This window comes from Schistocerca americana, chromosome 2 (assembly GCF_021461395.2).
Source record: "Schistocerca americana isolate TAMUIC-IGC-003095 chromosome 2, iqSchAmer2.1, whole genome shotgun sequence".
In the NCBI taxonomy this organism is placed as follows: domain Eukaryota; kingdom Metazoa; phylum Arthropoda; class Insecta; order Orthoptera; family Acrididae; genus Schistocerca; species Schistocerca americana.
This window is the reverse complement of record NC_060120.1, coordinates 99,311,362-99,337,790: the sequence shown is the minus strand read 5'-3', so window position 1 is coordinate 99,337,790 and position 26,429 is coordinate 99,311,362. Positions and strand designations below refer to the sequence as shown.

The 26,429-nt window shown below is 41.0% G+C and overlaps 1 protein-coding gene across 1 annotated transcript in view; it reads left to right on the top strand.

Annotated features, from left to right (window-relative positions):
- LOC124595651 overlaps positions 1–26,429 on the top strand; it is a 104,806-nt gene that overhangs the window by 65,170 nt on the left and 13,207 nt on the right. Inside the window, exons 4-5 of the mRNA XM_047134492.1 lie at positions 3,135–3,337; positions 4,991–5,178. Of these exons, the coding sequence (XP_046990448.1) occupies positions 3,135–3,337; positions 4,991–5,178 (391 nt within the window). The remainder of the gene's footprint in view (positions 1–3,134; positions 3,338–4,990; positions 5,179–26,429) is intronic.

Genomic DNA, 26,429 nt, shown 5'->3' with positions numbered 1-26,429 from the left:
GCATGTAGATACTCTTTCACATAAAAAATAAAAAAATAAAATAAAATCTTGTACATTAGATCAGGTGACCTCAAAAGCAATACTGGTGTCATTGTTGGAAGCTTTGAGCTGTTGAAGCTACAGTGCCAAACTCTTGACAAAAATCACACCGCTCAGTTGTAACTTAATTGCTCCTGCAGGTCTGGAAAACACTAAACACTTTTTATTGCTGTGTTGTTGCCATGTCGACTCGGTATGCACTGGATAATGAGCAAGCAAGCTAGCTGCACCAGAGAGACCCTTACCAGCTACCATGTGAACCAGTAAATCACAGCTGATGCCCAGGTAAATTTTTAGTTTCGATGTGTGTATGAAAATTCACCCCAGGATTCTATCTTTATTCATGTCGAAGGTACAGTTGTGTGAAGTTGGATGAATCTATATAAAATATCCTGTACTTTGTTGCTTCATTATCTCTCACTCTAATGAAATTACCATTAATATAGCAAACATAATAATTAAAACAATCAATTATTGATAAAATTATTTAATTGGATGGATAAAAAATCTACTCACCAAGCAGCGGCAGAACACGCAGATAAAACACTGTTGTGATTGGCAAGCTTTCAAAGCCAGTGGCTCCTTCAGGCAGAAGAATTGAAGTGGAAGGAAGGAGGGTGAATCAAAAATACTGGAGAGGTCTAGGAAAAGGGGCAGATTTTGGGAAAGTCACCCAGAGCTGTGGGTCAGGGGAGACTTAGCGTACAGGATGAGAAGGAAAGACTGGTTGTTGGGGACTGCATCAGATGAGATTTGAAAACCTGATAGCTTAAAGGTGGAAGACAGGTTATTATGCAAGACATAGATTACTACCAAAACATCCTGCATGAGTTAATAAGTGTGAGAAGCTGAGTGGTGTGTACGTAACAGAGGTGGGAGGCGGTGATGAAAAGTAGATAGGAAAGACAATGAAAGATGTAGAAAACTAAAATGGAGTGAAGCAGAGAGTAGTTACAGTGAAGAAAAGCTGAGATGGAATAAATTAATGTAAATTGAGGCCAGGTGAGTGGCGAGAAACAAGGACATGTTGGACATGTTGTAGTGCTAGTTCCTACCTGCAGAGTTCTGGGAAACTGGTGTCTGGGGGAAGAATCCAGATGGCGCGTATGGTGAAACAAGCACCAAGGTCACGAATGTCATGTTATAGAGCATGCTCTGCAACAGGATATTGCGAGTTTGCCAGTATGTATCCTCTGCCTTTGCCCATTCATCCTAATTGATAATTTGTTGGCTGTCATGCCGATGTCCATTTATCCTAATTTATAATTTGCGGGTAATCATGCCAATGGAGAAGGCTGAATAGTGTTTACGTAATAGCTGGTATATGACGTGTCGTTTCACAGGTGGCTGTCCCTTTAATAGTATGTCTTTTACCAGTTACAGAGCTATCATAGGTGGTGGTAGGAGGGTGCATGGGGCAAGTCTTGCAGCAGGGACGGTCACAGAGGTAGAGCCATATGGTAGCGAGATGGGTGCAGAAGGAGCAGAGGGTCTGACAAGAATATTGCGAAGATTGGGAGGGCGATGGAAAGCTATTCTAGGTGAAGTGGGCAAAATTTCAGACAGAATGGATCTCTTTCCAGGGCATAATTTTAGGAAGTCATGGCCCTATAGAAGTAGCTGATTAACACATTCCAGACCAGGATAATACTGAGTCACCAATGGTGTGCTCTGAAGCTGTTTTGTGGAGGGATCAAGCAGTATCAGGATTGGATGTGATGGCCTGGGAAATCTGCTTTTTAACTAGACTGGTGGGGTAATTACATGCAGTGAAGGCTGAGGTGAGAATGGTGGTGTATTGCTGTAGAGTGTCTGCATCCAAACAAATATGTTTGCCTCAGATGCCAAGGCTGTATGGGAGAGAATGTTTGACATGGAAAGGATGGCAACTGTCAAAATGTAAGTACTGTTGTTTGTTCGTAGGTTTAATGTGGACGGGAGTGTGTAGCTGGCCTTCAGTGAGGACAAGATCAACATCAAGGAAAGGGGGGTGGGATTCGGAATACGACCACCTGAAATTTAATTGGGAGGAGAGATTCAGAGATTCCAGGAATTTTAGGTGGTCAGCCTCACCATAAGTCCATATGGTAAAGATGTCATCAATGTATCTAAATCAAAACTGGTTGAAGACATATGGATCCTGGGAAAGCATCTCCTAGTGACCCATGAAAAGGTTGGCATAGGAAGCAGCCATCCTGGTTCCCATGGCTGGCTCTGAGCACTATGGGACTTAACATCTGAGGTCATCAGTCCCCTAGAACTTAGAACTACTTAAACTTAACTAACCTAAGGACATCACACACATCCATGCCCAAGGCAGGATTCGAACCTGCGACCGTAGCGGTCGCGCGGTTCCAGAATGAAGCACCTAGAACCGCCGGCCACTCCGGCCGGCTCCCATGGCTGTACCCCTGATGCGTTTGTTTATCTGCCCATCAAAGATGAAGTAGTTGTTTGTAAGTATAATGTTGATTAAGGTGAGTAGGAAGGATGTCATAGGTTTGGAATCAGGTGGGCACTGACAGGAAATTTTCAGCAGCAGACAGACCATGTACGCGGGGAATGTTGGTATAGAGGGAAGTGGTATCAATGGTGACCATCAAGGTGTGTGATGGGAGTGGGACGGGCACTGATTTCAGACAATCTAGGAGGGGAGTTTTTGCACTATGGGTTGCAGGTGTTGATCAACAAACACAGATATACGTTCAGTGGATGCTTTGAAGCCAGCAGCTATAGGACGGTCAAGATGATTGGGTTTATGGATCATAGGAAGAAGGTAAAAGTGGGCGTGCATGGTTTGGGTGGGGTAAGAAATTCTAAGGATTTAGGTGTTAGACCCTGTGAGGAGCCTGAGGTTTTAAGGAGGGACTACAGGTCAGTTTGAGTCACAGGGATGGGATCTTGATGGCAGACTCTGTATGTAGAGGTGTCGGACAGCTGGCATAGACCTTAGTAAGTAGACCTTAGTAAGTAGACCTTAGTAAGTAGACCTTAGTAAGTAGACCTTAGTAAGTAGACCTTAGTAAGTAGACCTTAGTAAGTAATTTTATGAGTCAAATAAATGAAGCACTCACATTTTTATTTTATGATGAAAGGTTTGGCTGCTCAAGATGTAATCCAGGCACTGGAAGATGGAAAACTAAATCCTGAGTGTCTGAAGGAAATTCCAAAAAATAAAATAAAAAAATTTCTACCACTACTCTCAGACTGTGCCCTACTTAACATGTCTGAAATTGTTTGCAAGCTGAGAAATGGAGAACTTGCCGTTCTTATGTGTACGGATGTATTTTTGCCGTGGGTAAGCACCTGTGTAAAATGTGTAATTCTTTCTCTTTCTTAAAAAGTTGTGTTATTGATAATGTGTGAAGTGTGTACAAATTCCTATGTAAGTGAAAATGATTGATAAGAGAGATCATTTATTTTTAAAACAAATTAACTTACTTTTGAAGCTCTGATTTCACTAGTTCGTACTCATATACATGGTGAATGATTAGCTTCATCTTATGTCATGTTCAGAACAGAATCCAAACTTTTGTCATGGTCGCACTCATTTCAGGATAAGCCATTCTCATACCACATTGATTCAAAATGTGTATAATTTACTTGGACTGTAGTAATTTTTCTGACCACATTTTGTACTGTTGGTTGCAGAATGGTTAGTGTAACCCCCATAATCCCTACACCATTTGTTTGATAGACTGCAAATGCATCATCTTCTATGATTTTGATGTGAAATGCAATCTATTATTTGTCAAAGCTACCTCTGGTGTAATCTAAATTTTAAAACAATCTGTGGTGGATAGTTCTTTATAAATGTTGGTAATACTTCCATGAGAGCTAGATCTATGTAAAGGTGCTTGTTTAAACAAATAATAAGTACCACTCCTGATTCTGAGATATAATATTGTGCATCATGCTTTCCTGGTGAAACTTGTATTGAAGGTACAATACTTCCTCTACTACTTTAGATATATCTACTCTTCACATAACTCAGTTGATGTATTGTACCATCCCACAGACAATTGCAGAAGATACAACCTCCTGGACAAAAATATTTTGCTGTTTGACATAGTACATTCCAAATTTAGTATTTTTGCTCCCTATGTGAAAGTGTCTTAATCCACTTCGCAATTTATCTAATGTCATCAGCTGTTCATAATCACTGCCAATCACAAGCCATCAGGCACTGTATTGTTTTATGAGATAAGCATGTAATCAAGAAATTAATCTCCAAACAGGCGAGTGACCATCGTGCCAGTCACTTGCTCTTAAAAATAATGCCAGCACATTTTGATGTCATGCCAAAGTGTGTCTTTCCAACAAATAGCACCAGAGAAAGAAGTAAGTGCGAAGGAAATCTTAGTGGAAAGCGAAAGGTTTCTGTTATTGAACTAAGAGTGTCTTTTCAGGTAGTTGGGAAGGAAAACCAATGATCAGTTCCATTCCACTATTTAGCTTCTATTCTTCTCTGTTTGACCTGTCTTTCTTATTGACTACCCTCTTTCTTTTGTACATTTGATAGCTGTCAGCATCCTTTGACCTCTCCACAAACATCCATTATGTTTTACAATTTCTACATTCTGTCCATTCAGGATATGTTTATATTCAAATTTTCTCTCTTTAAATTCATCCATGTGTTGTTCAGTTATTTAATAGTTGCAGATGATTACCTGTAATTTATTGTGGAACAGTTTTATTTGTTTCCAGAATGAGATTTTTCACTCTGCAGCGGAGTGTGCGCTGATATGAAACTTCCTGGCAGATTAAAACTGTGTTCGAGTCTCGGTCGGGCACACAGTTTTAATCTGCAAGGAAGTTTCAGTTTTATTTGTGTTTGTTTGTAAATGTTGCCAGATTTGGGTTTTATAATATCCTCAGAGCAGTAATTTTAGAGTTGAGCAATCAGGAATTAAAAAGATTAACTGTTTTTCTTCTCTTTTCCATGTTTTAGTTAAGCGATACTACAAGATCATGCTCACGAAGTATCCTGGAGGCTATGAAACAGTTGACAAGCACATATCCAGCAGAAGTTAGCACTCATTTATTGGGCCCCCTCATCATTGGTACAGTGGACCACCAGCAGATACTTTCACCAATAATTGTGACTTTAGCTCCAGAACATAAGATCAGTGTCATCAGGTACAGCACCTCACAAAGTATGTTATTACGTGGTCATTTTTTTGTTAGTGATATAATTATGCTGACAGGAATACCATCGTAATATTGTAAATAAACAAAAATAAGGAAAGTTGCAGACAGGCACAATTAAGACACATTAAGCTTTTGGCCACAGTCTTCACCAGGAAAAGAGAAACACACACCTCATCCACCTGTGACCACCAACTCCAGCATCTTGGGCCGGAATGTATGTTGTTTGTATGAATGGTGTGTGTTTCTCTTTTGCCGATGAAGGCTGTGGCCAAAAGCTTTATGAAAGTGTCTTTTAATTCTGCCTGTCTGCAGCTTAACTTGTCTTCTTTGTGGCAAGTAGCAATATATCTTTTGCTACATTGTTGATATTCATTATAAATCACAAAATCCTTTGAAATAAATTAGTATTGAGGGTAACAGGAAGTACTGCAAATTGGTTGAAATCCTACATCACTGATAGGAAATAAGGGGTATCATTGGGAAAGAGACATGTATTACACTATCTGTACTTTGCAAACCACCACAAGGAGTATGGCAGAGGATATGCCCCATTATACCAGTTGTGCGTCATCCAACTGGGAACTAGTTATATTTGGTTTCCCATAAGGTTCCATCTTACAGTCACTACTTTTTCTTGGGTGTGTTAATGACCCTCTTTATCTGCAACATTACCAGATACCAAGTTTATTTTGTTTGCGGATGATACAAACAATAAATTACATATCAAGTATAGTTTTGGAAAGATGAGTTAATGAAATTGTTATGGACATTAGTAAATGTTTCCTAACAAGTTCTTTGTCATGAAACGTTTAAAAAACACACTGCATGCCGTTCAGAACTTGGAAGTGGTTTCCCACCAATATGTGCCCAAAGTTAAGGACAAACAGACTGAAGTAGTCTACTGACAGTGTTAAATTCTTGAGATTACAACTTGATAATAAATTCAGCAGGGAGGAGCATACCACGGAACTGCTGAGGCACCTAAACAGATCTGTATTTGCAATATTTACCTTGTGTGATGTAGGGGATATAAAAATAAAAAAGCTTGCGTACTATGCTTACTTTCATTCCATATTGTCATACAGGATTATGTTCGGTGGTAATCATCAAGCCAGGCTAAAGTCTTCCACATCCAAAAATGTATACTAAGCATTATTTGTGGTGTGAACTCAAGAACATCCTGCAGAGACCTCTGTCGCCAGCTAGAGATATAACTATTGCTTCCCAATATATTTCTTCCATAATGAAATTTGTCATTAAAAGTACCTCTCTTTCTCAAACAAATAACTCAGTTCATGGAATCAGTACTAGAAATAAGAGATTCAAAGTTATTGACTCTGGTCCAGAATGGTGTTCATTACTCAGGGGAAGACATTTTCAATAACTGACCAGCAGCAATAAAAAGTTTAACCACTAATAAAGTTCAGTTTAAGAGGATCCAAAAGGATTTATTGGAGGTCAACATCATCCACTGCACTGATGAATTTCTTAGGGGAACCAACTGGTGGGTATATGTTGTTAATGATGTCAGTATTAATACATTCAGATTTCTCAGTTTGGTCTAGCAATGCAATCATTGTAAAAAGGTGAAAAATGATTTTTTTAGTTGGAGATATGTGGCCACAAAATAGTCTGAGAATTATCATGTGCTCCTCGTGTATTGAACATTTGTGTGTTTAACAAGTTTCTTATTACCTTTGAAATTAAAATATGCTCAAGTTTTTTATTTATTTTTTATCTGTGAGGACCATTTCACTTGGGATATGTGGAAGGTACATTATCAGATTTGGTTTTCTTTGGGAATATTTGTGTATTCTTGTTTTTCTGACAAGCTCTGCATCCTGTAGAATCTCCTTTCTATCGATCCATTGGAATGAAAAGCACATCTAATCTAATCTGAAACTTGTGGGATGCATATACATATTGAATAGCATAAAAAGGCATGAAATTTCAAGTGAGTGACTATATCTTTTCTTGCTGAATTATATGCACTTCTACAAGAGCACAGAGTATGATTTAATCATAGCTAACACTTGGTTTAAAAATCATGAAAGAAGGTTGTATATGTGGAAGAGATCTGGAGACACTGGAAGGTTTCAGATTGATTATGTGATGTTAGACAGAGATTTAAGAACAAGGTTTCAAATTGTAAGACATTTCCAGGGGCAGATGTGGACTCTGACCACAATTTATTGGTTATGAACCGTAGATTAACAATGAAGAAACTGCAAAAAGGTAGGAATTTAGGAGATGGTACCTGAATAAACTGAAAGAACCAGAGATTGTAGAGAGCTTCAGAGAGACCATTAGGTATGATTGACAAGAACAGGTGAAAGGAATACAGTAGAAGAAGAACAGCTAGCTTTGAGAGATGAAATACTGAAGACAGCAGAGGATCGAGTAGGTGAAAAGACAAGGGCTAGTAGAAATCCTTGGGTAAGACAAGAGATATTTAATTTAATTGATGAAAGGAGAAAATGTAAAACTGCAGTTAATGTACAGGTGAAAGGGAATACAAATGTCTCAAAAATGAGATCAACAGGAAGTGCAAAATGGCTAAGCAGGAATGGCTAGAGGACAAGTGTAATGATGTGGAAACATATATCACTAGGGATAAGAAAGATGCCGCCTACAGGAAAATTAGAGACACCTTTGGACAAAGGAGAACCACCTGTGTGAATATCAAGAACTCAAATGGAAAATGAGTCCTAAGCAAAGAAGGGAAAACAGGAAGGTGGAAGGGGTATATAGAGATTGTACTTGAGGGCAATATTATGAAAATGGAAGAGGATGTAGATGAAGATGAAATGGGAGATATGATAATTTGTGAAGAATTTGACAGAGCACTGAAAGATCCAAGTCAAAAAAAGGCCACCAGAATAGATAACGTTCTTTTAGAACTACTGATAGCCTTGCAAGAGCCAGCCATGACAAAGCTCTTGCATCTGGTGAGCAAGATGTATGAGACAGGTGAAATACCCTCATACTTCAAGAAGAATATAATAATACCAATTGCAATGAAAGCAGGTGATGACAGATGTGAAAATTACCGAACTATCAGTTTCATAAATACTAACATGAAGTCTTGACAGATGAATGGGAAAACTGGTAGAAGTCAACCAAAGGGAAGATCAATTTGGATTCCAGAGAAATCTGGGAACACATGAGGCAATACTAACCCCCATGACTTCTCGTAGAAGATAGGTTAAGGAAAGGCAAACCTACATTCATAGCATTTGTAAGATTTAGAGAAAGCTTTTGACAGTGTTGACCAGAATATTCTCTTTCAAATTCTAAAGGTGGGAGGGGTATTTACAATTTGTACGGAAACCAGATGGCAGTTGTAGGAGTTGAGGGGCAGGAAAGGGAAGCAGTGGCTGAGAAGGAAGTGAGACAGGGATGTAGCCTATCCCCTATGTTATTCAATTTGTACATAGCACAGCAGTAAAGGAAACAAAAGAACAATTTGGTTGAGGAATTAAAGTCCAGGAAGAATAAATAAAAACTTTTGAGGTTTGCCAATGACATTGTAATTCTGCCAGAGGCAGCAAAGGACTTGGAAGAGCAGTTGAATGGAATGGACAGTGTCTTAAAAGAAGAATATAAGATGAACATCAATGAAAGCAAAACGTTGATAACGGAATGTAGTTGAATTAAATCAGGTGATGTTGAGGGAACTATATTAGGAAATGAGACACTTTAGTAGTAGATGAATTTTGCCACTTCAGAAACAAAGTAACTGATGATGGTCAAAGTTGGGAGGATAAACAATGTAGACTGGCTACAGCAAGAAAACCGTTTCTGAAGAAGAGAGAGATGTTAACATCAAATGTAGATTTAAGTGTCAGAAAGTCTTTTTTGAAAGTACTTGTGTGGAGTGTAGCCATGTATGGATGTGAAACATGGATGATAAACTGTGTAGACAAGGAGAGAATAGAAGCTTTCGAAATGTGGCTCTACAGAAGAATGCTGAAGATTAGATTGGTAGATAATGTAACTAATGAGGAAGTGCCAAATAGAATTTGGAAGAAGAGGAATTTGTGGCACAGCTTTACTAGAAGAAGGGAATGCTTGGCAGGACACATTCTGAGGCATCAAGGGATTACCAATTTAGTACTGGAGGGAAGTGTGGAGGGTAAAAATTGTAGATGGAGACCAATAGATGAATACAGCAAGCAGATTCAGAAGAACATAGGTTGCAGTAGTTACTCGGAGATGGTGAGGCTTGCACAGGATAGAGTAGCATGGAGAGTTGCATCAAACCAGCCTTTTGACTGAACAACACAACAACAGACGACAACAAGAGCGTCACCTGCGGCTGTCCACAAGAGTATTTGCCCATGTACAACTTTATTTGTTGTTTTCAATCTGTAACTTCTATTATAGTAATATCATCTTCCTAGGGGGCCACACAGCAGTCTGATTTTTATAATTTTTTAATATCTACAGTACATGAAGTTCAGAGAAAAATATCAATATTCCAAACTTGTTAAATGCGACTCTCAAAAATTCTCGAGAAAATCAAGTTTTAAGTTCTTTCAGCAATTTGAATTCCACTGAAGATGGGCAGTTTTTGGCATGCTGTCAGTAATGCTCGAGAGTGGTAATTGCTGGATTGCATCTTTTTTCAGTTGTTATATTATTTTCTGTTCATTTCAGAAACTTATGTCACTTAAATATATAATTCATTAAATACATGATAGTTAATGCATATTTGATTATCATTTTTATGGAGATTGCTTGTGAGCTGAGGACAAAGGTGATACTAGGTTATGGGGAGATTTAACAGTACTTGTTATCAGTGAGTGTTTAGAAACTTTGCAGCATGCATGTTAATATTAGTTGTCAATGTTGATAACAGTTGCTGAAACTGGGGTCCCATGCCACCGGCTCAACAGTCACACACACACACTCGCACTGTGGAGCGGACCACAGTTTCTTTCAGCGAATTCCACAATATTTGGAAGGGATATGATGTCTTTCGCAAGAGACGGTTGTGGCTGTAATAGGATTTCAGCATTGCTGAAGCAGCAGATAGTGTTTTGTGGTATTGTGCATGAAAGGCCTCTTATACAGCAGAAAGACTGTAATGTCAGATGTGGACAATGACAATTTGCCAGGTCCTTCAATGTTACAGGATGATGGTGTTGAAGATTCCTTATGCAGTGAAGCTTCAATATATGCATTATTGATGCCCTTGTACATTACGAGCAAATTCTCACAGGAAATAAACTCATCAAAGTAACACCATTGGCAGTATTCCTGAAGTAGCAATGCTACTAATAGAAGACTTAAATATGTTGTAACATACGAAGAGTTCATTATGTTCAACAGTGTGGACAAAGAAAATGTTTTTGATGACGTGTACCATAAATAGAAATATGAAGTTCTGCATTTTCATATAACATAATTAGATACATGTTAATTGGCATATATGTGATGAACTTTATTTGTAAATGACATAGGTATTCGAGTTGAATCGCGTGGAAAAAAAAGGAGACAGGAACGAGACGCGAACCAGTGATCCAGCGTTTACTTGTGTTGAGCGCTACGGTCAATAATAGCTACATTTAGTGAACTAAAGTCACTGGGAGAATTTCAGAATTTTTTCCTCAAGAATTTTTGAGAGGTGCATCAGACTGCTTTCCAAGATTGGTATTTGAGTTCTGAACTTCATGTACCATAAATATAAAAAAATTACAAAAATCTGTTTGATGTGTGGTCCCTTGTTACATTGAATTGTCTGGAAGGGGAATTCCATGCATGGTATGCCATTTTTTAACATTTTTTTCATTTGTAATAATACTAATAGTGAATGTGACCTTTTTTGTAGTGAATCACTATTTTCTTCCTGTAAAGCTGACAAACGATTTGTCTCTTGGCCTTTTCTGTATTCTTAAATGCATCTCTTCAGTTTGGTAAAATAATTTTCTCCAATGGTTTCAGCTTTCATTACTTGTTGCAATTCATTTTAGCTGCATAAAGGAAACAACAACATTAATTTAATAATCAATCAATGGAAAATCCAGAATGGAATGTAACAGTATTATGAAAAGGAAAGTTGACACTCATCATATAGCGGAGATGCTGAGTCACAGATAGGCACAACAAAAAGAGTGTCACAAATAAAGTTTTTGGCCCAAAAGGCCTTCGTCTCTAACACACACACACACACACACACACACACACACACACACACACACGTCACACCAGGGTGTCTACGACCAGAAAATCCGGGAAAAACCCGGGAATTTTTCGGAATTCCGGGAATTTTCATTGTTTTAGCTTTCAGTTAAATTTTTGTAATTTTGACTGCAGAATTGATTCTCTAGCAAAGAATGTTATTGTATCCTGCTACTGGAGAATGATACTGCAGCAAGAAAATATAAACGAGAGGGAAAAAAATTAAACTTAAGTGGCAAAGGAAATGTGCAATTTACAACAACAAAACACCGTGCACGCACAAGCGTCTGCAAATAGCAAAAATATGTCAAAGGCCATAGGGCGCAAACTAATTCTTCGTAACAATAAACGGCTTGCTTTGAGCATGACGTCACAACTGTTCACGTAAGGTTCGTTTGACCAATTGCCAGCGGTCTGTTGCGCATGCGCATTTGACTCGCGTATAAGCAGTACCTTCTCCCGCTACTTGAAGTTTGGCTGTTGGCTGCATCGGTAGTAGCAGCAAGCAGCCAGATGCAAAAGAGAAAAATTTTTCTCCCACGCCCTAGCTGCCAGATTCACGCTTGCACAGAGTTGTAGTGGGGAGGAGGTCCTCCACGCGACCCGTGTTTACGTTAAGTGATTTCTCTGCTTCTCTTCGTGTACAGCTCCCACATCAAATGAAAACAAAACGGATTTATGTGGCAGGAAGTTATCAAGTGAATTAAAATACATTCACATAATTACGGAGGCCAAAAATATATTATTAATTTCAGTTTTCTGATTTTATTTTATTTCCAAGTTTGTAGCAGTCAAGCATTAATCCCCTTGCAGAACAGTGAAGTTAATTTTGCAAGTTCGCTAAAGAAATTTGGCTTTATTAATCTTTCCGCAGAGGCAGTCATTTTATTTGAAACGAAGTGTTTCATTCTACAGTATTGCCTAGTTCCAAGCGAAGCTGAATTTCAAGTGCACGTTACCATCTTCTGCCATATATGGCATTATGCCATAATAAAGAACCAAAAGTGAAAGCGCAGAGGACTGGCACACTAAGAAAATTTACATCCCAAAAACCACACTGACAAGCTTAATACACACGAACATGCGGGCTTCCTACACCAATACTGTTGCACACGCACAATAATGCCTGTTTTTCTGGCGCTCTCTGGCAACTGGTAAATCGAACCTATTTCTAACAGTCTCCGGATAGTGTTGCGAACGGTGGTTAGAAAAGCGTTACTTTCAAAGTAAATTTCTTTTTACGCAAGATGAATTATGTTACGTGTGAGAAAGTGGGATGGATATCTAAATCACAGAGCATTCGAAACTGAACAGTTTGAGGACCAGTCACTTACAAGAATTTCTAGCCGAGACATTAATGTCAGAATTTTAAATTTACTGGCACATTTGTGTGGTGTATCTTAAAGTATAACACAAGCAATATATATATATATATATATATATATATATATATATATATATATATATATATATATATATATAGCTTCTGTTGTAGCGTGTTAATCTTAGAGACCAAAATTATATGTGGTGAAAGCTTATACGGTACTGTGTACATTAATGTAAACCGTTAACTTTTCCTCTTGCGTGTTCGCGCTATGTAACCAGTGATCTTGCTATTGGCTGACTATATAACACGTGTCCTATGCTCTGAATAGCTGCTGTCATCGGCTGGCGAGATCTCGTGGCGTGAGATACGACTCGCTTACAAAAGGACATCGCAACCTCGGTTTCAACGCTCCGGAAACTAACGCGCTGTGTTTGGTGCAATTCGAATTTATACTTTCGTAATACGAAAATGTGCAGCGTATATGTTGCTGCAAATCAAAGGTCTTTCCAAAACTTCTGTCCTTTTTTTTTAAATTAAAAGTCTCTCCAAAACTTCTCTGCCCCGTCTTTTCTTTTTTTTCCGGGAAGTTCTGCGCGATTGTATAAAATGTTAACCATTCAAAGGATTGATAAGTTTTACAGTTCCGAGGGAAAATCTACGGAAAACCTACTGTCACTTAGCACAGAAAAAGTGTATTTTCGCCCGGGAAAAAAGCATAGTTTTTAAACGGGATATCCGGGAATAATCTGGGAATTTTTTTTCCTTGTCCCCCTATACACCCTGCACACACATGATTGCAGTCTCAGGCAACTGTAGTCACACTGCCAAAAATCCACACTGGCAGTGTGGCTACTCTTCTCTGAGACTGCAGCCGCGCGCGCGCGCGCGCGCGCTTGTGTGTGTGTGTGTGTGTGTGTGTGTGTGTGTGTGTGTGTGTCTATATATTTTTGACAATGGCCTCATGGACTGAAAGCTTTATTTGTGAGAGCCTTTTTGTTGTGCCTATCTGTGACTCAGCATCTCCGCTATATGCTGAGTGGCAAGTTTTCTTTTCATAATATTGTTAATTTAATAATCTACAGTTATAATTAAACTAGGTAGTAGAGACCTAAGGATTATAGACACTGTCCTCTCTCTCTTTTCCCAGTAGTACATAGCAACCATTTTAAGATGCCCACAAATTAGAACAGCAACATACCAATGCTTCATACCATATAATATCTTCAGTACTACTTCATTCCTCAGCATCTCAATGAACCTCTTTGTTGCTTAATACAACATTATGCACAGAATTCTATTCTCGTCCCTAACATTGCCCAGGTAACATAATTGTTACAATGACAAACTTGCACTGTTTATTGTACATCTTCCTTACTACAATCTTTTGAATATAATAGAGGGAAACATTCCACGCGGGAAAAATATATCTAAAAACACAGATGATGTGACTTACCGAACAAAAGTGCTGGCAGGTCGATAGACACACAAACATACACATGAAATTCAAGTTTTCGCAACAAACTGTTGCCTCATCAGGAAAGAGGGAAGGAGAGGGAAAGACGAAAGGATGTGGGTTTTAAGGGAGAGGGTAAGGAGTCATTCCAATCCCGGGAGCGGAAAGACTTACCTTAGGGAAAAAAAGGGGTATACACTCGCGCACGCACACACACATCCATCCGCACATACACAGACACAAGCAGACATTTGTAAAGGCAAAGAGTTTGGGCAGAGATGTCAGTCGAGGCGGAAGTACAGAGGCAAAGATGTTGTTGAAAGACAGGTGAGTATGAGCGGCGGCAAATTGAAATTACCGGAGATTGAGGCCTGGCGGGTAACGAGAAGAGAGGATATACTGAAGGGCAAGTTCCCATCTCCGGAGTTCTGACAGGTTGGTGTTAGTGGGAAGTATCCAGATAACCTGGACGGTGTAACACTGTGCCAAGATGTGCTGGCCGTGCACCAAGGCATGTTTAGCCACAGGGTGATCCTCATTACCAACAAACACTGTCTGCCTGTGTCCATTCATGCGAGTGGACAGTTTGTTGCTGGTCATTCCCACATAGAAAGCTTCACAGTGTAGGCAGGTCAGTTGGTAAATCACGTGGGTCCTTTCACACGTGGCTCTGCCTTTGATCGTGTACACACTCCGGGTTACAGGACTGGAGTAGGTGGTGGTGGGAGGGTGCATGGGACAGGTTTTACACCGGGGGCGGTTACAAGGGTAGGAGCCAGAGGGTAGGGAAGGTGGTTTGGGGATTTCATAGGGATGAACTAAGAGGTTACGAAGGTTAGGTGGACGGCGGAAAGACACCCTTGGTGGAGTGGGGAGGATTTCATGAAGGATGGATCTCATTTCAGGGCAGGATTTGAGGAAGTCGTATCCCTGCTGGAGAGCCACATTCAGAGTCTGATCCAGTCCCGGAAAGTATCCTGTCACAAGTGGGCCACTTTTGGGGTTCTTCTGTGGGAGGTTCTGGGTTTGAGGAGATGAGGAAGTGGCTCTGGTTATTTGCTTCTGTACCAGGTCGGGAGGGTAGTTGCGGGATGCGAAAGCTGTTTTCAGGTTGTTGGTGTAATGGTTCAGGGATTCCGGACTGGAGCAGATTCGTTTGCCACGAAGACCTAGGCTGTAGGGAAGGGACCGTTTGATGTGGAATGGGTGGCAGCTGTCATAATGGAGGTACTGTTGCTTGTTGGTGGGTTTGATGTGGACGGGCGTGTGAAGCTGGCCATTGGACAGGTGGAGGTCAACATAAAGGAAAGTGGCATGGGATTTGGAGTAGGACCAGGTGAATCTGATGGAACCAAAGGAGTTGAGGCTGGAGAGGAAATTCTGGAGTTCTTCTTCACTGTGAGTCCAGATCATGAAGATGTCATCAATAAATCTGTACCAAACCTGGGGTTGGCAGGCCTGGGTAACCAAGAAGGCTTCCTCTAAGCAACCCATGAATAGGTTGGCGTACGAGGGGGCCATCCTGGTGCCCATGGCTGTTCCCTTTAATTGTTGGTATGTCTGGCCTTCGAAAGTGAAGAAGTTGTGGGTCAGGATGAGGAAAGAGGTTTTTGGTAGGGTGGCAGGTGATCGGCGTGAAAGGAAGTGCTCCATTGCAGCGAGGCCCTGGACGTGCGGAATATTTGTGTATAAGGAAGTGGCATCAATGGTTACAAGGATGGTTTCCGGGGGTAACAGACTGGGTGGGGTTTCCAGGCGTTCGAGAAAGTGGTTGGTGTCTTTGATGAAGGATGGGAGACTGCATGTAATGGGTTGAAGGTGTTGATCTACGTAGGCAGAGATACGTTCTGTGGGGGCTTGGTAGCCAGCTACAATGGGACGGCTGGGATGATTGGGTTTGTGAATTTTAGGAAGAAGGTAGAAGGTAGGGGTGTGGGGTGTTGGTGGGGTCAGGATGTTGATGGAGTCAGGTGAAAGGTTTTGTAGGGGGCCTAAGGTTCTGAGGATTCCTTGAAGCTCTGCCTGGACATCAGGAATGGGATTACCTTGGCAAACTTTGTATGTAGTGTCGTCTGAAAGCTGACGCAGTCCCTCAGCCACATACTCCCGACGATCAAGTACCACAGTTGTGGAACCCTTGTCCGCCGGAAGAATGACAATGGATCGGTCAGCCTTCAGATCACGGATAGCCTGGGCTTCAGCAGTGGTGATGCTGATAGTAGGATTAATGTTTTTCAAGAAGGATTGAGAGGCAAAGCTGGAAGTCAGAAATTCTTGGAAAGTTTGGAGAGGGTGATTTTGAGGAAGAGGAGGTGGGTCCCGCTGTGACGGAGGATGGAACTGTTCCAGGCAGGGTTCAATTTGGATAGTGTCTTGGGGAGTTGGACCATTAGGAGTAGGATTAGGATCATTTTTCTTCGTGGCAAAGTGATATTTCCAGCAGAGAGTACGGGTGTTGGACAGTATGACAAGGGCTGTTTGGTTGAATCTGGGAGTGGGGCTGAAGGTGAGGCCTTTGGGTAGGACAGACGTTTCGGATTGGGAGAGAGGTTTGGAGGAAAGGTTAACTACTGAATTAGGGTGTTGTGGTTCCAGATTGCGTTGATTGGACTGTCCTACACCCGTACTCTCATGCAGTCTCTTCTTCAAAGACACCAACCATTTTCTCGAACACCTGGAATCCCTACCCAGTCTGTTACCCCCAGAAACCATCCTTGTAACCATTGATGCCACTTCCTTATACACAAATATTCCGCACGTCCAGGGCCTCGCTGCAATGGAGCACTTCCTTCCACGCCGATCACCTGCCACCCTACCAAAAACCTCTTTCCTCATCCTGACCCACAACTTCTTCACTTTCGAAGGCTAGACATACCAACAATTAAAGGGAACAGCCATGGGCACCAGGATGGCCCCCTCGTACGCCAACCTATTCTTGGGTTGCTTAGAGGAAGCCTTCTTGGTTACCCAGGCCTGCCAACCCAAAGTTTGGTACAGATTTATTGATGACATCTTCATGATCTGGACTCACAGTGAAGAAGAACTCCAGAATTTCCTCTCCAGCCTCAACTCCTTTGGTTCCATCAGATTCACCTGGTCCTACTCCAAATCCCATGCCACTTTCCTTTATGTTGACCTCCACCTGTCCAATGGCCAGCTTCACACGCCCGTCCACATCAAACCCACCAACAAGCAACAGTACCTCCATTATGACAGCTGCCACCCATTCCACATCAAACGGTCCCTTCCCTACAGCCTAGGTCTTCGTGGCAAACGAATCTGCTCCAGTCAGGAATCCCTGAACCATTACACCAACAACCTGAAAACAGCTTTTGCATCCCGCACCTACCCTCCCGACCTGGTACAGAAGCAAATAACCAGAGCCACTTCCTCATCTCCTCAAACCCAGAACCTCCCACAGAAGAACCCCAAAAGTGGCCCACTTGTGACAGGATACTTTTCGGGACTGGATCAGACTCTGAATGTGGCTCTCCAGCAGGGATACGACTTCCTCAAATCCTGCCCTGAAATGAGATCCATCCTTCATGAAATCCTCCCCACTCCACCAAGGGTGTCTTTCCGCCGTCCACCTAACCTTCGTAACCTCTTAGTTCATCCCTATGAAATCCCCAAACCACCTTCCCTACCCTCTGGCTCCTACCCTTGTAACCGCCCCCGGTGTAAAACCTGTCCCATGCACCCTCCCACCACCACCTACTCCAGTCCTGTAACCTGGAGGGTGTACATGATCAAAGGCAGAGCCACGTGTGAAAGGACCCACGTGATTTACCAACTAACCTGCCTACACTGTGAAGCTTTCTATGTGGGAATGACCAGCAACAAACTGTCCACTCGCATGAATGGACACAGGCAGACAGTGTTTGTTGGTAGTGAGGATCACCCTGTGGCTAAACATGCCTTGGTGCACGGCCAGCACATCTTGGCACAGTGTTACACCGTCCAGGTTATCTGGATACTTCCCACTAACACCAACCTGTCAGAACTCCGGAGATGGGAACTTGCCCTTCAGTATATCCTCTCTTCTCGTTACCCGCCAGGCCTCAATCTCCGCTAATTTCAATTTGCCGCCGCTCATACCTCACCTGTCTTTCAACAACATCTTTGCCTATGTACTTCCGCCTCGACTGACATCTCTGCCCAAACTTTTTGCCTTTACAAATGTCTGCTTGTGTCTGTGTATGTGCGGATGGATGCGTGTGTGCGTGCGCGAGTGTATACCCCTTTTTTTCCCTAAGGTAAGTCTTTCCGCTCCCGGGATTGGAATGACTCCTTACCCTCTCCCTTAAAACCCACATCCTTTCGTCTTTCCCTCTCCTTCCCTCTTTCCTGATGAGGCAACAGTTTGTTGCGAAAGCTTGAATTTCATGTGTATGTTTGTGTTTGTATGTGTGTCTATCGACCTGCCAGCACTTTCGTTCGGTAAGTCACATCATCTGTGTTTTTAGATATATTACTACAATCTTTTAATATACAAAGAACAGGCAAATACTTCATTCGATTCAGAATAACAATTTTCAACTTATTGTCAAGTACATCTTTTCTTAGCACAGTATTTTTCTGGTTTTACAAAGAATGGTTTTTTGACATTAGTAGTTGGTGAGGATAAAATTCTTTCAGGCCACTTTTTTAAAAGAGACGTTAACTCCACAATTCTGAGTAAGGATCTGAAAAATAAGCACATTTAGTGAACAACTCCCAAAAGGAGCAAAGTAAATTTTCACAGGCAGATTTTCATATTGCAGTAAACTAGAGAATTATATTTACAGATAGACGAAGACAAAAGCAAAGGCTGTGGGCAACAGTTAATTAGTGCATGAAACATCTACACATGAGAGAAACAGCATGTTTGCAAAAACCTTCTAATGTCAACATATCTGACAACTATCATTAAAAGTGAAGTAGCCAGTGATTAGCACACTGGACATGCATATGAGAGGACAGTGGTTCAGATCTTTGTCCAGCCATCCAGATTTAGATTTTCTATGATTTCCCTAAATTGCTCCTGGAAAATGACAGGATGACAGGATTGTTCCTCTGAAGTGGCATAGCTGATTTCCTCCCCAATCCTTGAAACAATCTGAGCTATTGCTCCATCTCTATCTCATTGTAGATAGGAGGTTAAACCCCTAATTTTTTTCCTTGCAAGCCAACCCTAGGGCAGATGGAAAGGGGGGGTGGGGGGGTAGTAACTGCTGTGCAGTATGACCGGCACTGGAAGGTTGATGCACGATTGCAGGCCAGAGATGGCCCAAAGAGATTCAGCTGTCAAAATTAACACTTTTATTATATTCATACAGCTGTGCTTCTTGGTGTGGGGTAGCGACTATGCCTTCCCCCACTGCTCATTGGAAGGGGCCGGGTGACTTCGCAAGATGATAGCCTCTGTCCAGTCAGCTTGCTGCAACATGCGCACCCAGTTTTGCTGTTACCAGTGCTCAGTGTGTTGCATGCAGTGCCATTGCATGAGTCATGCAACAAGCACCTTGGATCAGCAGCATACGACGACGTTGTTGTGGTATGGTACTCAGCTCTGTGAGGAATGACTGCACCAAACAGCCATTGGCCTGTGGTGTGGCAGTCCAGGAGGCAGGTACCATCACGGAGACCTGTACTCGTGATTGCTGCTGGTGGTGGCTCCATGCTGCTTCCTTCTCTTCCATAACCCCCACATCCTGGTAGAATTGTTGGATTGGGAATGCGTGTGCCATCACAATGGCAACTATTTATACAGGATAGCAGTGCTGCTGTGAGTGCACCGTTTTATCACGTTTTCAACAATACTACTGAAACCCTTCGGTGCAGAAATCCCCTTGCCTATAGTGCAAGAACCGTGCATTCCTGCTCTGTTGGCAGGTTTACAGATTTAACTGAGCCTACAGCTACTACAATATTAGGTGCATCGATTAGTCCAAATCTGATACACACTTGCCCTGTCCATTCACATCTAGTTCTATTTTTACTTCTGTTGTTATTATTGTGACCACACGAAATAATTTCACCACAAATTCAAACGAAGTAAAACAAATGAACAAAGGCACTTATTTTACTATTGTGTGGCTTGGTTATTCAGCTTTAAGGTGACAGACGATTGATCCATAATAGGTCACAGGTTCGATTACCAGCCAGTCTTGGGATATTTGTCTGTCACTTACTATTTCTTTCACATCTGACAATGTTAGCATGAAAAATATCAAACTCCACAATGGGTCAGAATCCATACCCCTGTAGCTGTCTGGGTAAGTCAGTTCAAGGCTGGAACAAGACAATTTTGCCTTGCACATTCTCAGTTTATACCTGCCACATATATTGTTTCTTTCATAGTGAAATTATTACCTTTCAAATTTATGAACCAGGTGGCATGTGTGGTGAAACAGGCACTGAGTTCCCGACTGTCACATTGTAACAGCAATGTAGAAGTCCGAACAGTGTTTACATAACAGCTTGTACAAGACGTGTCATTTCATAGACGGCTCTGCCTTTGATAGTATATGTTTTGCGAATTACAGAGATGGTAAAGTTGATAGGAGGATGCATAGGGCAAATCTTACTCTGGGGATGGTCTCAGGAGTAGGGGCCATAGGGTAAGGAAGTAAGTGCATAAGGAGCCATAGGGTCTAATAATGATATTGTAGAGATTGGGTGGGTGACAAAGTGATCCTAGGTGTGGCTACTTCAACAAGGGTATGACTTCCTAAAATGATGCCCTGAAATGAGGTCTATTCTGTCACAGATTTTGCCCACCACACCTAGAATGGCTTTCCGTTGCCCTTCCCATCTCCACAGTATTCTGGTCAAACCCTCTGCTCCTTTTGTGCCCATTTCTGTACCTATGGCTCTTGTATCTATTACTGTCTGCACTGTAAGACTTGCACTAAGATGCACCCACCTACCACCACCTATGCCAGTCCCGTTACTGGCAGAACATTTGCTATCAAAGGGAGAGCCACCAGTGAAACTACACATATATTTGAGAGCTATTTGTGTAATGTAAACGCTACCATTAGATTATCAGTTAGGATGTATGGGTATAGGCAGAGGCTATGTAAAGGCAACACAAAATCCTGTTGCAGAGCATGCTACACAACATTACAGTCATGACCTTGATGCCTGTTACACCACATGTGACATCTGGATTCTTCCTCTAGACACCAGTTTCTGCAAGCACCACAAGAGGGAACTAGTTTTACAGCATGAAGTTTCTGGAATCAGTTTTAGGTGTCAAAAGAAGAGAAAGGTAGAGAAACATGAGTGTCCAACTATGACACAGTAGAAATGACACTGTTCATATAATTTAGGAACTATTTATTGGGCACATATTTTACTGTTTTCTCCCTTTAACTCTGTTTGTACGATATGACAAGTTTGTACAATATTATTCAATTGACAGTTTGGCAGTGGTGGCAAAGCTGTTTACCACATAAGTGTTCTAGTAATATGCCTGATATCTACACCCACATCTACTCAGAAAGCCCCTTACAGTGAACTTCCTGCAAAGACTAACGCAAAATAAGGAGCAGAAATGCTTTGGGGCAGTGCAAGAATTAAATCCAAATGTGTGTGGACCATACTTTGAATGTAACTGTTATTAACGGATCGTATTTGGGAAGGGTACACATTTGCAGCACCAGTTTCATATTTTTTATGTTGACATCTTACAACACATTTTATTGCAGACCACAAAACATCTTGTACAGTACATTGCTCTTCCTCTGCCACTGAGTTGTTCAAACATGTTGAAACTTCTTACAAAGTAAGAACATGATTCAAATTTGTAAACAGTTGTGCACCAACACCTCAAGACTAAAAGTTCCATAGTAATGTGAGACTGTTTAGTACCTTTGTGTTGATATCATGGGACAACAACTGAATACGTGAAGTTAGGAGGAAATCTTTTAGATTGTGGAAACAAATAGTGAAACAATGCACAATTATTGCACGAGGAAAGACTGACCTCAAGAACTCTTTATCACCAGTTGGGAGGACAAGAGAAGCTCTCATACCAGAAGAAGACGGTTTTCAGGAGGAGAAGACAAAGAAACTGATCAGTTACAGAATATCACCAAGTTCAGTCTCAGTTTGAGCCAAGACACCGAAAGTATCTTGATTAGAAGGTTTCAGTCCTGACATTCCACACTAGCTCACTCTCCCATGAAAAATTCTACACATGATGCAGGGATTTTCGGATACTTGGTGTACAGTAGAGGTCTGCATCTGGCACTTATGCTTGCTCTAAGCATGTTGTTCCACAGAAGTGAGGTAGACGTGAATGTAACTGCATGGGGCACAGCAGGCAACTAGATTCTTTCTTACCTGTTAGAGCATCCCATGGTCAAGTTGCCCAACCATCTGATCTTATTACTCAGTCGCCACTCAGTCACGTGGCACAAGATCGTTGCTCAAGAACATGAAAATCAGGAGAGTGTTAAAGTGAAGATTGATTTGATAGAATGTATTCTAAGTGCAAAACAGTGCGGTTGTAGCAATTTCAGAGAGAAATTTTCATTTGTGACTGGTCAGGATAGAAATTTTGTTGGCTGTATGTACTGTCAGGTGTTGTTCTCTTCTGTTTCACACACCCATGATGGGGCATCTGAATGCACATCTGCAGAACATGACAGTGTGAGTTCTGAAGCATTACCAGCATCAGTAAAAAATAAGTCCTTTTAGTTACCTAAAATATGCGTAGAAAAGATGTGCCAGAGGTCTTTGCTTATTTATACTAATATCAGGTGGAGAATGTCAGAATTTGTCAGGAGCCTGTAAACAACATTTCAGAGTTTCAACAAGTGGATATTCCTAACACTCTGCCTCATCCTACAACAATAGCATGAAACACTGAAAGACAAGTCAATAAAATGTGAGCAAATATGATGCCCAGTATTGTGCAGACCATAGATGTGGATCAATGTGCATGTACACTAGCATTATACTTGGCTGTTGCCTGTGTCAAAGCTGCCAGCTGCAGCAAATTGGCTCCACCACCTCCTCCATAGAAGACAGACATCACCTATGGTCGAGCCATCAACCTCACAGCAATTTACCATGGGTTACCCTCTTCCAATGCACCAGTAACACAATTGGAAGATCATCACACCACCACCAGCCCTCGTGGTACCAGGTATTCAGTGCTGCTACCATTCGCACTAGCTCACCTCTTTGAGTTACTTGCCATCACCATGTTTTCCCAGTATTCTTCTCGTGGATTGCTTTACAGGTCGCCACCCAGCTGCTCTCCCTCTGAAATCCAAATGTGTGTATATTTAAATTAACAGTACATTATTACATAGTAAATATTCGCTATTTTACGGCCCAAATTTTCTTGGTTTCTTAAATTTATTTTTCCCCACCATTTCATCCCATAAACGTAGATATGTGCTCCAGCTCATTTGCATAATAATTTTATGACCTAAATGAGTATTACATGAAACAACTTTATTTGCAAATAATTACTACATTCAGGCAACATTATATGAGTAGCACTAAATATTAAACAAGAAAGTACATACTGTGTAAATATTTATATAACAACACATTATTAATGTTATGAACAAGACAATATTGTGGATTCAATTATTCCAGAAATCAGTCTGATGTTATAAATAAACCAAACAGGATACAACAAGAATGCTACTCTAACTCAATTTCAGTTAGATCTGGATCTTGCGCAGTTGCATCAGAATCTGTAGGAAGATGCTTAAAGTTGTGAAACACTAGTGGTATAAGAGGCAACAGGTCAAGTAAATCCTTCTTCTTTTCGTTGGATGTAGGCATAAGTGATTTGTTTTTCCTTTCCACTTGGTCCATTGATGGCCTGCCCCTTCTACTGAAACTCAGCATCTTGAAAGGTTCGTCACCCAAGGAATTCTTATAGTTGATCATTCCTTCATTGTCAGTATACTGGAGCCATTGAACAGCATGCCATGAGTAATGTTCTCCATCTGTGTTTTTCTTTCTAGAAATCAAACTAGATTTGAGCAGTCCAGCATAGTCATTAAACTGATCTTGGTTTAATTCTGTAACGTTAATTTCTCTCTCTCTCTCTCTCTCTCTCTCTCTCTCTCTCTCCTCCCCCCCCCCCCCCCCCCCCTCTCCAGTGCTCCTCACCAGCTGGTATCAATCATGAGGATAGTAAATTGAAACCTTGCATTTTTTCCCTCTGTTTCTCTGTCATAGAATGGTCAATGTCGCATTCCATGTGCGTGTGTCTAGAAACTAGGAATTTATGAGAGATGACCTTGATGTGAGGGAAGTCTCTCAAAGGCTTAATGAACACTGCTGTGATACGGGAGTTTCTATTTTGACCCCAGCATGTGTCAGAATAGAAGATTATTTTGGAAATATTTATGGGCATATTAGACAAATGCATCTATAAGCATGAAGCTATTTTGTTCGCTTCCATACCAGTTAAAGATTCATGCGACATGTAGCAGGTGGATTGTCCTGTACCATTGTCATGTACTGTCAGATTTAATGTCCACAAATTAAATGTCCATAGTTGACGTTTGTAGAAAACTGCAGGAGAACCAAGGCATGGTGTAGGAAGGCATTGCTGCAGATGTAAGCTGAAACATTTTTTATAATGATCCTTCTTACACGTATCTTTGTCTTTTGCTTTTGGTAAGTAAGCAAAGCCGGCTGCCTCTTGATGTAGATTTTGTTCGGCTGAGTAATTTTGTAGATCTGCTGCATTACCGGTTTCGTAGAGGGAGACCAAGAGATGAATACACTAAGCAGATTCAGAAGTATGTAGGCTGCAGTAGGTACTGGGAGATGAAAAAACTTGCACAGGATAGAGTAGCATGGAGAGTCAAGTGTTTCAGTCTCACGACTGAAGACCACAACAACAACAACAACAACAACAACCGGTTTCTTTTGCAACTTGTATTTTCATAAGCAAAACATCACATTTGTGGCATGTATCTATGCTGGATTTTTTGAAGGAGAGTTTCAAGGCATGAAATTCCCTTTCTTAGATAAATCTGGATACAGGTTTTGATTTGTTCTCTGTGTATAACTGGTACATAATTTTCAAATTCATATAAGAATGTAGATACATCTTGTCATTGCTTCTTCTAGTGTAATGACTTTCATATGAAGGGAAAGACAATTCTTCCTCACTCTTCTTATACTTCGGAGTATGTTTTCCGTGCCCATCAGTGGTGGGTGTTGCAGTAGTGCTTCGTCTTTTATTTTTAATGGCATGCCTAACAAATTTCTCATGCTCATCTAATGTGCTGAGGAAACAGTGTTTGCATAAAGGTTTCCTTCGGCCATTGGTTTCAAAACAGTATTCATGGGTTACATTCCTGTTTCTAGAACATGTTTCTTTTCTGTGTCTCCCGGTTGCCACATGCTTTGCTATAAACGCAACTCTTTCATCATGTGTGTCGAGTCCCTAGTGTTCTGAAAAAATAGTTTTGCAAATATCATTTTCCAGAATGAGGAAACATTTCTTTTTGCACTGTTTAAGAGGTTTCATCTTTCTAGCATCTACTTCCTTCACACTAACATTAATGTATGACTGTCGAGTATGCAAAAGAACAGTTCATTCTTTGCGCAGTGCTGTAGCCCAACCTTGTTGAATAACTGTACCTTCACAATTGCCATTGCTTGTAGAAGGCTGTGCAATTCCATCTCTTGAAGAGATGTCTCCACCACAGGGTCTGCAGGAACATTTTGCACAATGTATTCTTGCTGCTGATCTGAATCATCAAGAGGGACTTTTAGTTTTTTAATAATGTGACTTTTTCTTCTCATTATTATTTCATCATCTAGGCTGCTTTCACTTTCTGAACCTGGTACATATGTCTTTTCTTGATCACTGTCATCATCATAATCCAAAATATCTGACAGTGAAGATGCTAGTTTGTTCATTGATGGTTTGTCAGGGGCTCCCTCCAACATATCCTTAATTTTATCTTCCAGTTGACTCATACGTTGTGTGTGCAGCCAGTCCTCTTCTTTGGGTCATCAGCTATGTCGCTCTCACTGTTTAATTCTTCTCCGAAAACTGTATCAGATTAAAGGGAGTAGTATCAACCAGCTCTCTAGTCTTGAAATAAATCGTGTACTCATAGAATATTTTCCATTCAAAAACAATATATTTTCAACTCTCATCCCAAAAGTAACAATTATTCTGTACAAGCTTCAGCAAGCCAACTGGTTTCAAGATAAATGTCAGAATCAACAAAACATCCATACAATTTCATACATGCTGCCTCGTGCAGAGCCAAGAGTCTCTATACAATACACACT